The following is a 14,300-nucleotide window of genomic DNA, read 5'->3' as shown; positions in this document are numbered from 1 at the left end:
ACGCCCTTCCCCATGGGTCCTGCTCCGCAGAGTCGCATAGCTTGAGAAAGCACTGGCGCTTGCTATCCCTAATGGCCGCCTTGAGGGCCCTTCTGCAGTCCCTAAACGTGGATTACCATTGCGGAAAGGCAGTGCTTCCGCGAGAGCGCTGGTAGCGGCGTCGAGCTTGGTTGCATTCCTGGCAGTGCATGCTGCCTCCAGATGCTCCATGACATGGTTGGCCATGCATTCAGCATTTCCATTCGCCGTGAGGTTGGACATAAGCTCCATGAACAGGGCCGTATTGAGCGTTTCGGCGTGATAGCATCTCCATCTGGGCGCAAATGTCTCTACGCTAGACGTCTGTTGGCCTGTGTCCCATATAATTGCCCTGTGGTCGCTCCCTGTGTAGATGTTGCTGATGCTCCAGCCCGATGAATTAAAAAGTGAGCTGCTGACAAATGTAAGGTCGATGACCGATCCTATTCATGCTCTGGAGAAGGTATGCTTGTTTCCCTCGTTGAGGAGCGCGATGTCCAGGGGCGCAATGATCTCCAGCAGAGCTCTACCTCTCGCATTCGTCGCCACGCTTCCCCACTCCTCAGCCCACGCGTTGAAGTCCCCTCCAATGGCTACTGGGTGACGTCCTCTAGCATCAGCCGCTAGGTTGTCTAGAGTACCTGCGAACACGGAGAGCGTCAGGCTTGGGGCAAGGTAGACGCTGTATATCCACACACCTCCGACCTTGGCGCGCACAAACCCAGCAGCAGCGCTTGAGAGGGAAAGCTGCAATGGCGTGGCCCCGCATAGCCATATCGCGGCCGTTTTGGTGGCATCCAAGATGAACCCAGGGGACTCCCTAGTTTGATATGGCTCGCTGAGGATGGGGGGGGCAATTGCCAATTCTCTTATGGATTGGCTCAGCAGGTCTTGAGCCGCAGCGCAGTGGTTGAGGTTGAGCTGCATAACCTTCATTATTGGGCCGGCAAGCTGGGCACGCTCCTGGCTGCTGGACATCTCCTGCTACCCGCATAATGGTTCGTCTCATTGCTGTTGTTAGCGGTGCAGATGAAACACCGCGGATCGCTTTGACAGGTTGCCGCCTTGTGCCCGTTCACGCCGCATCTGAGGCAGCATCCGGTGCGATCCACCGCGCTCTTGCACCTGATTGCTAGATGCCCAAACTCCAGACACCTGTAGCATCGTCGTTGAGCTGTCCGCTCCCGGATCCTACAGCTTGTCCATCCGACTTAAAGTTTCCCCACCATGAGCAGGGCTCTTGCCTGCACGGGCGGCAGGCACACAACTGCCAGTTGCGTACCAGCGAACGATGGCCTCAGACTTTTAATGGCGCTGGTGTCCACGCTGGGGGCGTCTATCGATGCAGCTATCGCTGCTGCAATGTCCTCCTTCTCGACCAGGCTGTCGAGATCCCTGACCTCCACGCAGAGTTCTTCTGACACCGCCCTGATGCCCGTCTGCAGTCCCAGTGCCGCGCTGATATCCTCCTTGAGCTTAGCTGTGTTGCTTTTGCTCGCGCCGTTGAGCTCGAGCAGCAGCTCGCAGCTGCCGTCCTCCGGATTCTGTTAACATTATCCCCTACCTCCTGAAGCTTGCCATCCTGGCGCCTGGTGACCATACGGAGGATGTCGCTATAGCTAAGCTCGCACTGGGGTTGAATGATTATTGCGTCTGGCCTTGGCTCGCGCTCACTGGGCTCCCTTTTTATACCCGATACTCATAATGAGTATTGCGGTATATTAGATTTGTGGTAAAAGTGGATGTGTGTAACGTCCAGAAGGAATCGTTTCCGACCCCATAAAGTATATATATTCTGGATCAGCATCAATAGCCGAGTCGATTGAGCCCTGTCTGTCTGTCCGTCTGTCCGTCTGTCCGTCCGTCCGTCCGTCCGTCTGTCCGTCCCCTTCAGCGCCTAGTGCTCAAAGACTATAAGATCTAGAGCAACGATGTTTTGGATCCAGACTTCTGTGATATGTCACTGCTACAAATATATTTCAAAACTTCGCCCCGCCCACTTCCGCCCCCACAAAGGACGAAAATCTGTGGCATCTACATTTTTAAAGATACGATAAAACCAAAAACGCAGAATCGTAGAGGATGACTATATGTTCTAGAGTGTAAAATCTCAGATCGTATAATTATTATAGCCAGAATCAAGAAAAAAATTTCATTCTTTCTCGCTCTGCCTCTCTCTAACACACAGGTTTCATGGTCGGCTTCATTGCAAGAGCCAGAGCAACCAAATTTGGTATCCACACTCCTGTGATATCGGACCTTGACCGTTTCGTGTCCAAATTTCGCCACACCCACTTCCGCCCCCGCAAAGGACGAAAATCTGGGGCATCCACAAATCTCAGAGACTATTAAGGCTAGAGTAACCAAATTTGGTATCCGCACTTCTGTTAGATCTCACTATAAAACTTTTATCTCAGAATTTCGCCCCACCCCCTTCCGCCCCCACAAAGAACGAAAATCTCTTGCATCCACAATATTGCACATTCGAGAAAACTAAAAACGCAGAATCATAGATAATGACCATATCTATCATATTGCTGAATCTGGGTCAGATTGGATCATTTTTGTAGCCAAAAGGAAGAAATCAATTTTCTGTGGCTACGCAGCGCCCGACGTCACGCTCAGACTGATTTTCTGTCTCTCTCGCACGCACTCTTTGTCGTGTCGTTTAAGATAAGCGGAGCCTGCCGGAGGAGAGCCATACTGACTTAGTATCGGGTATAGATGTAGAGTTGCGGTGTCCGCAGCAACTCACAACGTTCCACCTCGTTTTCCTTACCCTAGGGCCCACCTGCTGCCACTTGAGCTGTTTCTTAGCGGCTGGGGTGGCACCATGGTCCACTGTACCCGAGGGGGTTAGTTCATCCTGGGACTGCGCCGGCGGTTTGAGCTGGGTCTACGCTTGTTGAAGCTTTGTGCCTCTCTGCCTCTTTGTGGGCTCCGCAGCCATTTGAGGCGACTCGCGCAGCCTCTTTGAGCCGGTGTGCGGCGGCTTCGCAGCTGTTTGGGTACCAGTAGTGGCGGTCTCAATTGTCCTGGTGTGCAGCTTCTCGAAATTGTTGACCACCAGGGCCTGAAGGGCTACCACTCTCAGGGCTAAATCTTTCATCACGTTGTCCACATGCCGCTGGTCGTTCATCCTCTTGACCAGCTCATTGGCCCGAGTACCCAGGCTTTTTAGCAGCTCTAATGGGTCAGAATGCGGTCGCTCCTTCTCTTTGCCATCCGGGCCGGGCTTGAACATGCTCGAGCCCTGAGCTTTCGCAGGTGCTGACGGTGGTGGGGATCTGGTAAGGGCATTGCGCCTACCAAAGACTGCGTCCTCAGTCATCTTCTCTATCTGTGTGTTTGGTGTGTGAGGGGTGTTGTCCATGTAAAAAGAATCTCCACTCGAGATCGTTATTCCTGGCCGCAGTACGTAGTCACCGTGGTTATCCTATGGGTGTCTTTCCGTGGAGTGAGGTCCATGCGAGGGTTGACCCTGGGCCTTATGAGCACCAGGGTTCAGAGCCAGATCGGTGCTAGTTGGGATATGAATCAACCAAGCCTACGCACCCACCATAGTGGGACGCCCAGGAAGCGTTAAACGAGGCCTGCCAAGGTTATAACGAGACGGGGGCGGTGGAGACATTAACCTATGAGCCATTTCAACAGAGGTTCAGCCTGCCTTCTCAGGTCATAGAATGCCGACGCCGTCAGCCCACAGTCTAATGTACGTAAGGGGGGTTCCAGTGGGTCGTACGTAACACCTTACTGGTCTCGGTGTTACGGGCGGTATAGTACCTACCAAGGCGCCTATGGCACCGATGGGTCCACTATAAAGGCTTATCCTGGGCATCCCGCGATGGCCGGGAATTTCATCCAGACGATAGTCGCTGGGGTTATACCGCCCCTTCTCGGTATCCAGCGCCCCGTTAAAAGGTACGCCGCCGTAGCGCTGGGGTTGGCAGGAGGACAGCTCCGGGACCCGTTATGTACCCGTAGGTGTGTGTAAAATATGCCATGAAAATCAACGAAAATACGTAACCCAGGACACACGTGAACGGAGTCTGCACTCTATGTCTATATCTCTGTCGCAGTCTCTTTTGCTGTGTATCTCTCTTTCTATCTCTCTCTCTCTCTCTCTCTCTCTCTCTCTCTCTCTCTCTCTCTCTCTCTCTCTCTCTCTCTCGATGAATGGCAATTGTACTTCGATTTTACAGTTTTTGTCTTTAGAAATGTTATGTGTTATGAGGATGAAGGCCCCGTCAGTGGGGCATCGGAGCATGGGGTGTTCGATAAAAGGCGACCGCCACAAAGGACAGCTTCAATATTTTCGTTTCATTCCATCTGCCTGCCTGCCGCCTCTCTGCCTGCTCGCATGTTGTCGACAATGTGTTGATAAGGCAACAGTCGAAACGCACAGGGGAACGTGGCAAACAGAGCGAGAAAGAAGCACTGGAAGAGGTGCAGAAAGAAACGTGGGATACATGGTCCGTTACAAATTCCATTTCCACTTCCGCGAGCCAAAAATTGCAGGCAGGCCTCGTTGTCAGCCCTGATCCACTTTTTGATATATTTTGCACACTTAATGGCAAGTCCGAATCAGTATCTCCATCCATTTGTCCGACTGTGTATCTGTATTTGTACGAGTATCTGTGTGAGACCGTGACAAATTGGCGTGAACTTTTGTGTAGCACAGTTTTCCCTTTCCGCTGATTAGCCATCAAAATTGTCGCTTAAGTCCATTAAACACTTTAAGACCGACTTTAGCCAAAGACCCGCCCCCGACTCCGCGCCCCTCCTCGCCAGGCGACGAACATCTTATCTTGGTCAACTGCTTGTTCCAGCTGCACGCTATTCGCACTTCCGGTTACAGTCCATTTAGGGCACCATATTGCCGGGCGTTGGTGTTGGCACTTTTGCGCATATTTTGCAAAATCATTACTTAAATACATAGAACCGGAGACGGGGAAAACGAAAGGGTGGCCGTGGTCCCATGACCAGTCCGGCGAGTGGCCAGTCCTGGTCCTGGTCCTGTGGAACACTGCCAAGCAGGACAACGTTATGCTGCTCCTGGTCCTCTCTTGTACTGCCTCTCGCCTTTCCCCTTTTCGTTAGCTCGTTTGCTTTTTGGGTTTTAAAATGCATTTTCGTTATTTTCACTGCAGCTGCGACGCGTCGCCCTTTCTGTTGCCGTTGTCTGCTGCCTTCTGCTGCCTGTCGTCGATCTTTTGCCACTCACGGCATTTAGCCTTAGCCACGACTTCTTCTCCTTTACACTCCCCACACCGGCACACCTCCCTCGCTAGCAGTTTAGTTTTCCGTTAATTTATGAGCAACATTTAGCTGTTTTGTACCTGCGGAAACCCTTGCAGGCCATTCCAATGGAACTTTGCTTTATTGCTTGTTGTTTGCCCCCAGAAAAAAATAAAGAAAAAACGGGAAACGAAAACGAGCGAGACAAAAGAATCGACAGTCTGCTACCCTTCGGCTGCTTGTATGTGAGGAGAAGATTGCTTCCGTACATTTTAATACCTAACTCGTATGAGATTATGCTCATAGAAACATGAAAAAACTAAAATTAAAAAAATAATACAAATTGCCTCGTAGTCAACCATGGCATGGCTCCAGGGTACCAGGGTTCTGTCTTATAAATGCAAATAATAGTTATCAAGATTCAGTGGCCATGGAACAAGTCGCTTGCTCACAAATACACGTATCGCTCGACTATTTCCATTTATTCAGTTACCTTTATTCCATTTTGGCAACCATTAATGATTGCCATCGAAAGGGGGCTTCGAGGGGGAGCCTCTGAGTTGCCATTCGCTCTGTTCAGGGAGTGTTTGCCTAGGCCCCCCGCTTTTTAGGGCTGTCCACAGCAGGTGCGAACACGCTAATCCAGCCATAAAGAGACCCCCTAGCCAATCATCAATATTGACCGTTGGGATTGGGCCTGTGCCCGATTGGCTTATTTTACAATTTACACCACTCCCGAGACTGGAGTGAGTGCCACGCCACATATGAGGGCATGAGACTCAGTGCGGGGGTGAGATATTCTCAGAGCTGATCTAGCAATGGGGCAAGCGGCCAGATCGCGGACGGAATGCGCGGCTAACAATTAGCGTATTAAAAAATATAGTACCTTGTCAAAGTGAAAGGTAGCTGGGGGAGAGAGGTTCGATGCTAACAGCTCAATGCTGCCAATGGTGCGTTTTATACATTTGTATTTGTTTGTCGCTTATCTCCATTATGGGGGGTGCTGTTGCGTGTGGCAACGACTGAGGCGCGGAGGAGCATTCACGCTCTTTCCCCCCAACGGAGCGCGCTTCACTTCGCTTCTCTGCTCGGCTTTAATCACACTAATTACGCAACTAAAAGGATAATCGTGTCGCAGACCGCACACGAGCTCCTTAATGCGTTTTTCGAACTTTTTCCGTATCTTTGATACACATGTACATATGTTACCCCCCAGCCTCCCCTCATAATCCCCTCGTTTGAACTCTGACAAGCTCGTTAACCGATTGCGAAACACCAATGGAAAGAGCTTTAGCTCTCACTTCACCTAAAGACATTCGAATCTAGTTTATTAAATTCTAGGATAGCCTGCTACAAAAACCTATCAAAAACCTATTTAAATGGCCACTTACAAAAAACTGCCAGTCAACAGACTACCGGACTGCAGGACTACAGGATTGAGGTCCTGAGGCGATACGTCAGGCTGAAGCCCGTCTCCACGGCCTCGTCCAGAGTCATCTCGTCGCTGGAGAAGTGCATGAGGTAGGGCGGCGAGGCTGTGAAGAGGTAACTCAATATCAGAGCGGTTCAAGGATTACTCTCTCCCTCTCCACCGTTCACTTACCATAGACCAAGAGGTTGTCATTGGTGCCGCAGTAGTAGGTGGGCTGATAGGCGGTGTTCTTGGCTAGAATGCCCTGCGGTATCATGAGGTAGTCCTCCTGTCTGCCCGTCGTGTGGACGGTGGCCCGGCAGAACTCGTCGTAGCCCTCCGTATCTCCAATCTGCATCGCCGTCGAGAATTTGCTGAAGGCGTATCTACGAATATTAGAAAATTCATCAATGCTTCACCCTCAAGATTTCCCCCTTCTTCTCCACTGCACTAACTCAATCATGCTGGCACTGGCCACCGACTTGATGCAGATATTATAGTTCAGATCGGGCATATAGTTGCTGCCAATCATCGCTTGGTAGTTGAAGCTGCGAATAGTGCCCGTCAGATCCGTGTAGTACTGCTGACAGCCTGCCGGAGCCAGCAGCTCGTAGTCCGCGTGGTGCGAGGCAAAGATGCTGCGCAGGTCCTGTAGCGTGTTGGTGCTTCCGGCGAATGAGCTCGCTGCACTAGAGCGGCGCTTGGTGCTGGCTGCAGGACCCTCCAGCTGGGTCACAATCAGACGCCAATTGGTGCCCGTCCAGCGTGTGGGCACCGCAAAGGTAAGGGTCACCTGCTCGATCCCGGCGGCAACATTAAAAGGCAGATAGATGTGCTGGCCCGTGTTGAGGCCGCACATCTTAAAGCCGCCCGCTTCGAAGTAGTCCTGACACTCCAGCATCGAGTCCGTCAGGATGGGCTGCTGCAGCTCGAACTGCTCAAAATCGATGCGCAGCTGCTGGACGTTAACGCTGAACGCCTCGATGGTGTAGGTGCTGAGATCGCCGGTCAGTGCTGCGGGGTTCTTGATGATGGTTCGCTTCTGACGCGTGCTCGATCCACTCTGCATGTTGGCTGGTTTGAAGAGCAGAAGAGGGGAAAGGGAGAGCTAGTCTTCATTGGAGTACACGGGTTTCCGGCGAATAATCTCACATTCACAGCAGACTCCGTAGGTGCCGCAGTAGCCATTGACGGTGCCCGACTGCCGCATACACTTGAAACGGGAGAGGCAGGTGCCCGTAATGCCGCTGGTGGTGATGCAAGTATCCTCCAGAGTGCTGCGTCTTCTGGCCTGTCGCCACATCCCAGCGGGCTCAACCACTCCCGTGACCGTAGCATTCGTTGCATATAAGTCGGTCAAGGTCTCCGCATGCGCGTATGCCATGCACTACACGAGTAGCAGCGAAGTTACAATCATAATATAATTTTTGGTTTTGTTCTTTTCCCGGCTATACTTTCACATCAACTGTGAGAGTCTCCCGGTCCGTGGGCTGCTTTTATACGTCGGATGGCGGGGGCAGCAGCAATAGCAGCAGCAGCAGAAGCAGCCATGGAAGAGGCAACGCCTCTGGCAACACCGATGCGGTGATGAGATTTTCGTGTTAGAAGCCAGTCGTGTCAATATTTGGTAAGAAGTAAGAAGTTCCCAGTACCAGCACTCTCTCAGCGCCCCATGAATATTCAAAAGCACGCTAGTTGCTCCTATTAACTTGTTTGCCCAGCCCAGTCATTGAACCTAAAGGAAATGTTCATTATTGTGATCTTCGATCAGCTGAAACTGGGTTATGTTTGCCCACTCTGCCCTCTGTCTGTACTATCCGTGCACAAGTAGGAGAATGTATACACATACACACTATTCAGTTCTCACCATGGGTCTCTCATTATCGGGTGTCATCACACCGAATCAAGATGGTGATGATAGTGCGAACAACGATGATGAGCAATCATTGCTGATGATGTCAAAAAATGAAAACGTGCTACGCAGACACATCATTCTCGAAGATAAATGCTTTGTGAATGAAATTACAAAATACCTGTCTGTTACAGGCAGAATTGCACAATAAAAGCTGGAAATGGCAGCTAAATCTTCAATTCCGAAACAAAAAGGTTTTTTACTACCAGAAATAGTCTAATTTCAAATTTCGGTCGGTGTTGTTGATTATTTTTGAAAGGCACGTAGTGGGATATCTTTTGAGGATCATCGGTAAAACAAAATGGAATTTTGAGCAGGGAATATAAATAGATGAGAGTGTACCAATCGACTTTGATTGCATATACTTCAAGCTATAGACGTATCGACAGCGGAGTTTTCCATTAATATAAATAAATAAAGTACAATTTTCGATGCTTTCGCTCTTGTATCTCTTTTTGAACCAACTAAGGACACAAATTAATGATTGAAACTCCAAGAGGGAGATGCTTCGAATCAGTAATAAAAACATACCCGGTACAATTTTTGGGCAAGCTATTTACTGCTCCGGCATGCAGCTTTATCGAACACCTCTATATCGTTATTTTGATCGTTTATTTATAGTAGAAAGAAATGAGGGACTCAATGAGTTGTCTGAGTCAAATGTTTGGGAAAATTGCTTCTCTCTTGACAAAAAGCAGGTGCCCCTTGGGCCGCGGTAAACCTTATCGATCGTGTATGGCGACACTGAAACATTGCTAATTAGCTGTGCGACTGTCAGCGATAGTTGGCGAATCGCAGCTTAGGGGGCTCCATAAAAGGAGGAGTTCCAGAACAATGAACGACTACATTGCAGGCACCTTCCTCCTGCTCGTGACTGTGGCTCTGTGGCGACGCCAGTCTGTGGCGGAACCACCTCCTCGAAGAACATCAACCTGGTGAATCCGACCTACCCGCCGCGAGAGTGCGAGTACCAGATCAAGGCCTACAGCAAGTACGTTTGCCAGCTGCGTATCGATTTCGCCATGACTCTGGCCCAGCCCACGCTGGAGACGCAGCAGAGCACGGGCCTGACCTATGCCGAGTGCACCAACGACTACTTCGAGGTAAACGGTTTGAAGCTGTGCGGAACCGAAGTCTGGCAGCACATCTATGTACCCTTCAACGCCACCGATGGAGAATCCGTCGTGGAGCCTCGGTCCGCGATCTGGAGGTCGAGACTAGGGCAAGCACCATCAAGGATGGCTTCTTTGTGGCCCCACCCGGCTGCCTGCAGTACTTCCCCCAGGCCAAGGGAGTCGTCAAGTCCTTCAATTACAACAAGCGCGCCGGTATCTATCCCTCCCGCATGAGCTACGCCATCTGCTTCCGTCGCACCGAAACTACCACCGAACTCAAGTAAGCAATCTAGGAACACTAATCTGAAAGCGATTCCTACTTTACCCTCAACTCCTTGCCACATCAGCATCCGCGCCTACCACTTTAACGTTGGGGCTCAGGAGTCAGCCAGCACCTTGCTGACCGACAACTCCTGCTACAGCAGCGACAGCACCAGCGATCTCGATGCCGACTTCCTCATGGTGCCCCAGGCCACCCTCGAAGATAGCCACAAGCACGCCACCTACTTCTGCGGCTCCATCCAGAAGGATGTGGTTATATCAAGTGAGTACTCAAGCAGCTTTTTTTATACAGCAAAGCTGCCATAAACACTTCATGCTTAAAGCTTGAGATCTTTGCGAGACATTCAGTGGCATTCAGATGAATTGCCTACCCGTCTATTTCTTATATTCAACGTCTCGGTATCTCTTTCAGCCAATAATCCTGGGCCCCTGCTGGTGCTCTTCAACAGCGACGACGTTTACAGCCAATCGGAGGCGGGCTTTGCCTTTACCTATACTGTCACCTAAGCAGGCAGCGATGGAATTTAGTGAGACTTGTCAATAAAATGCTTCTGCTGAAGACTTTGAGCTATTCAACTGTTTGCCTATGGATTAGCGGTCGGGCAATCAACTGATTACTGTCTAGGGCGCTGATTTGGCAACAACAAGACGTTCGAGTTCTCAGTCCAGTGTTGGTTTCCAGTCTGTTCAGGCCAGCAGCAGATGATTGCCGCGCACTGTGCCAACTTCGTGCGCTCCGGTCTCAACTCGATCTCGCGCGCTCGGAGGGGCGCTCGGGAGACTTTACGACCCACGATCCACCCGGCGCTCAAGCCATCATGGAGCATAGATCGTAAGGCCTAGTTTAGTTACGTTTCCCACCCCGCTACAAGCTGTCGTCGTGCAAATACGCGCACCTCCAATCTACATATATACAGAAATACAAGGAACATATTTATTGGAACCACTCTGACTTCTTCTTTTGGATATATTATGGAGTGCGCTTGTTGTAAGGAAAAAAATTGTTTGCATCAACGTCTTAGCTTTCCCTAAAATGATGCTACCCGAATTGGCTAAGCCTTCTTTTGGGTTAAAGAAAGCTAAGCTTTTAACACGCCATCTATTGGGTGCGCTTCGTCACCGTGGGCTGCCCATATTATTTCTTTTGGCTGACGTTTTAATCGGCCTCTTCTTCCCACTGTCATTTTGACAAATCCAAAAGAAAAAGGGAAGAAAGATGGGATGAGGCCTTGATTTCCGGAAGAAGCATCTCTCTCTCTCCTCGTGGTATCCGAACAATAAGGAGTAATAAGCTTAATAAAAGCTAAAAATCAAATAAAAGTTCTGGGAGATCAGCCCGATTCGGCCTGCCCCATTTAAAGAAATACCTTGGTCAAAAGTAACACCTGATTTTTATCCGTGCTAGACCGTTTTTATACCCGATACTCAAAACGAGTATTGGGGTATATTAGATTTGTGGTAAAAGTGGATGTGTGTAACGTCCAGAAGGAATCGTTTCCGACCCCATAAAGTATATATATTCTTGATCAGCATCAATAGCCGAGTCGATTGGGCCCTGTCTGTCTGTCTGTCTGTCTGTCTGTCCGTCCGTCTGTCCGTCTGTCCGTCTCTCTCTAACACACGTAGCATAGGCGGCTTTGCTTAGAGTAAAACATTAGCGCCTAGATCTCAGAGACTACAAAAGCTAGAGCAACCAAATTTGGTATCCACACTCCTAATATATCGGACCGAGACGAGTTTGTTTCAAAATTTCGCCACACCCCCTTCCGCCCCCGCAAAGTACGAAAATCTGGGGATATTCAAAAATCTCAGAGACTATTAAGGCTAGAGTAACCAAATTTGGTATCCGCACTCCTGTTAGATCTCACTATAAAACGTATATCTCAGAATTTCGCCCCACCCCCTTCCGCCTCCACAAAAGACGAAAATCTGTTGCATCCACAATATTGCACATTCGAGAAAACTAAAAACGCAGAATCATAGATAATGACCATATCTATCAGATTGCTGAATCTGGATCAGATCGGATCCAATATATTATAGCCAATAGGAACAAATCAATTTGCAGAAGCTACGCAGCGCCCGACGTCACGCTCAGACTGATTTTCTGTCTCTCTCGCACGCACTCTTTGTCGTGTCGTTTAATATTAGCGGCGTCTGCCGGAGGAGAGCCATACTGACTTAGTATCGGGTATAACCGTAGAGTTGCGGTGTCCGCAGCAACTCACAACGTTCCCCCTCGTTTTTTGTTGTTTTTGTGCTCGTCTTTCTTCTGCAACTTATCCAGTGGATACTGTGGATCCGTGTAAGCTCATCATGGCCTACAGGGCCTAGTATCGTGCAGGGTATATTGGCGTGCAGTAGGTCCGATACACTAGAAGTGTTATAACTTATATTGGGTATAACTCCGTGGGTCGAGCTTAGCCTATCAACTAGTTGAAGATTGTTATAGGAGCTAAGCAGGAACACTACTGCAGGAAAGGAGAGCGCATTCCAAATCGTTTAGGATGAAATTCTACCGAGATTGCCCCTAATTAATTTGGTTTTGGCTGTCCCGAGGAACCCCTGAGAAGATTACTGAGGTTGCAAGCCTCGGTAAGCCTAGGTGACTTCGGACTCCCATACTACCTGATGATTAGTGGAACTAATCCACCACCTTCCTCAGCCCAAATACTTCTGATCTGACCTTTTAGATTTCGCTGGATGAGGGATTATTTATCCTGCCACGGACCTAACTTGTGAGGCAGATTTCAGTTATAGGTAGGTTACCCCATTCCTGTCCCTTCCCTACCCGAAAACAATGCAATCCGCTTTACTCTATTCTTACCCAAAAACGATTGCATGGCTCCTAAACTGTTTTGATATCTATATCTATATCTATTGACTTTGACTTGTTTTGTATTATTTTTTTTGTTGCATTTGCTATATATATATATCTAATATATCTAATATGGACGCGATTAGAGTAGCTATGGTAGAGCAAACCCGCATTTTGGCGACCAGCATGGCTGATCAAACTAACCGGCTAGTTCGAGACATTTCCGATGGACTTCAAAGTACGGCTTCTGTACCCTCCCCGAAAATAAATGCAGCTCGGATGCCACCGGTAGCAGAACTAGAACAGCAAACGATCGAGCAACTTTTTCGGCTGTCCACTAGTGAACAGGTACCAGTGCCGGGGATCAATCAATCGGGAAATAGTTCGTATCCCTCGAATTTGGGGCAAACCCGTAATGTTGGCTCAGGAGTTTCCACAGGTTCCTCCGCTTCATCCCTTCGGGCAGATCGTGTTAGCCAGATAATGTCTAATTGGAAACTGCGGCTTACGGGAAAGGCTGGTATGTCGATTGAGGACTTCATTTACCGTATTGAAGCACTTACAAAGCAAACTTTGGACGGTAACTTTGAAATAACATCTCGATACGCCAGTAACCTCTTTGATGAAGGCGCCAGCGAGTGGTTTGGCGGTATCATAAAAGTGTCCCTGAAGTCTGTTAGGAAGATCTATGCCTAGCCTTGCGTGGCCAATTTAAAGACGATAGAACGGATAGGAATATCAGAACAGAGATCGAATTAAGGAAACAGCGACCAAACGAATCCTTTGATGATTTTTATGGCGTAATTGCCGCATTGGCAGATAAACTGTCTGAGCCCATGTCTGAGGCAGCCTTGGTTGAGACACTGCGAGCAAACCTTTTGGCAGATATACAGCATGAAATATTGTATGAGTCGGCTGCGACTGTGAAATCCTTACGTCACCTTGTCCGAACGCGAGAAATATTCACGCAGTCCGTAGCTAAAACCAAGCCTCCCCTGGCGGCCCACCGAACTTTACCACGCCGCCAAGTCAATGCTATATTAGACGAATCTATTACCCCAGATAGTGAAGAGGTAGGTGAAGAAGAAGATCTGGAAGTATCAGCAGTAGAGTTCGTCTGTTGGAATTGCGGTGGCAAAGGCCACCGATACCAAGAGTGCATGGCCGAACGTAGGGTATTTTGCTATGGTTGTGGCAGGGGCGGTACTTTTAAACCTAGTTGCAGAAAGTGCAACCCCCACACGGCAAAAAACTCGTTGTCGCGTGCACCGCCGAAAAGTGCACGCAAACAACTGGTCAACCAAGCGACCAATACCGAGTGAACAATTCTTCTCCTTCCACTGACCTTATTATACCAGATGTGTCAAACAGCGTATACGCTGACCACCTTGCTAGCCCTCCAAATCGATCCCAGCGCCGAAGAAGCGATTTTAAGAAACAATGCAAACTTGAGAAAAGACTGCTCTTAGCTTCTGTAGTTGGAAAACCAAATGATTTACGACCCCA

At 49.3% G+C, this 14,300-nt stretch overlaps 2 protein-coding genes and 1 pseudogene across 2 annotated transcripts; 1 reads left to right on the top strand and 2 right to left on the bottom strand.

Moving 5' to 3' along the window:
• Positions 1-333: 333 nt before the first annotated feature.
• On the bottom strand, positions 334-1,377 carry LOC117192095. Its single transcript, XM_033396797.1, has 2 exons — positions 717-1,377; positions 334-659 (listed from the first exon to the last, which is right to left on the bottom strand). The coding sequence occupies exons 1-2, from the start codon at positions 994-996 to the stop codon at positions 466-468; spliced, it is 474 nt and encodes a 157-aa protein (XP_033252688.1). The 5' UTR covers positions 997-1,377; the 3' UTR covers positions 334-465.
• Positions 1,378-6,614: 5,237 nt separating this feature from the next.
• LOC117190984 lies at positions 6,615-8,297 on the bottom strand. The gene is made up of 4 exons (XM_033395964.1): positions 7,820-8,297; positions 7,123-7,741; positions 6,860-7,053; positions 6,615-6,791 (listed from the first exon to the last, which is right to left on the bottom strand). Exons 1-4 carry the CDS (start codon positions 8,049-8,051, stop codon positions 6,685-6,687), a joined length of 1,152 nt encoding a protein of 383 aa, XP_033251855.1. The 5' UTR covers positions 8,052-8,297; the 3' UTR covers positions 6,615-6,684.
• Positions 8,298-9,439: 1,142 nt separating this feature from the next.
• Positions 9,440-10,498, top strand: LOC117190878 (annotated as a pseudogene).
• Positions 10,499-14,300: the final 3,802 nt, after the last annotated feature.

The sequence above is a fragment of the Drosophila miranda genome (assembly GCF_003369915.1).
Source record: "Drosophila miranda strain MSH22 chromosome Y unlocalized genomic scaffold, D.miranda_PacBio2.1 Contig_Y1_pilon, whole genome shotgun sequence".
Taxonomy (NCBI): Eukaryota; Metazoa; Arthropoda; class Insecta; order Diptera; family Drosophilidae; genus Drosophila; species Drosophila miranda.
Note: the sequence above shows the minus strand (reverse complement) of the source record. Positions and strands in the feature narration are given on the sequence as shown.

Excerpts from the sequence above, each read along its gene's own strand:
- LOC117192095 (XM_033396797.1), bottom strand. The coding sequence starts at position 996 with ATGTCCAGCAGCCAGGAGCGTGCCCAGCTTGCCGGCCCAATAATGAAG. Across the intron at positions 660-716 it reads TGTGCGCGCCAAGGTCGGAG|GTACTCTAGACAACCTAGCG; the intron begins GTGTGTGGATAT and ends CCGTGTTCGCAG.
- LOC117190984 (XM_033395964.1), bottom strand. The coding sequence starts at position 8,051 with ATGGCATACGCGCATGCGGAGACCTTGACCGACTTATATGCAACGAAT. Across the intron at positions 7,742-7,819 it reads CTACGGAGTCTGCTGTGAAT|CCAACATGCAGAGTGGATCG; the intron begins GTGAGATTATTC and ends TCTTCAAACCAG. Across the intron at positions 6,792-6,859 it reads TGACAACCTCTTGGTCTATG|CCTCGCCGCCCTACCTCATG; the intron begins GTAAGTGAACGG and ends ACCTCTTCACAG.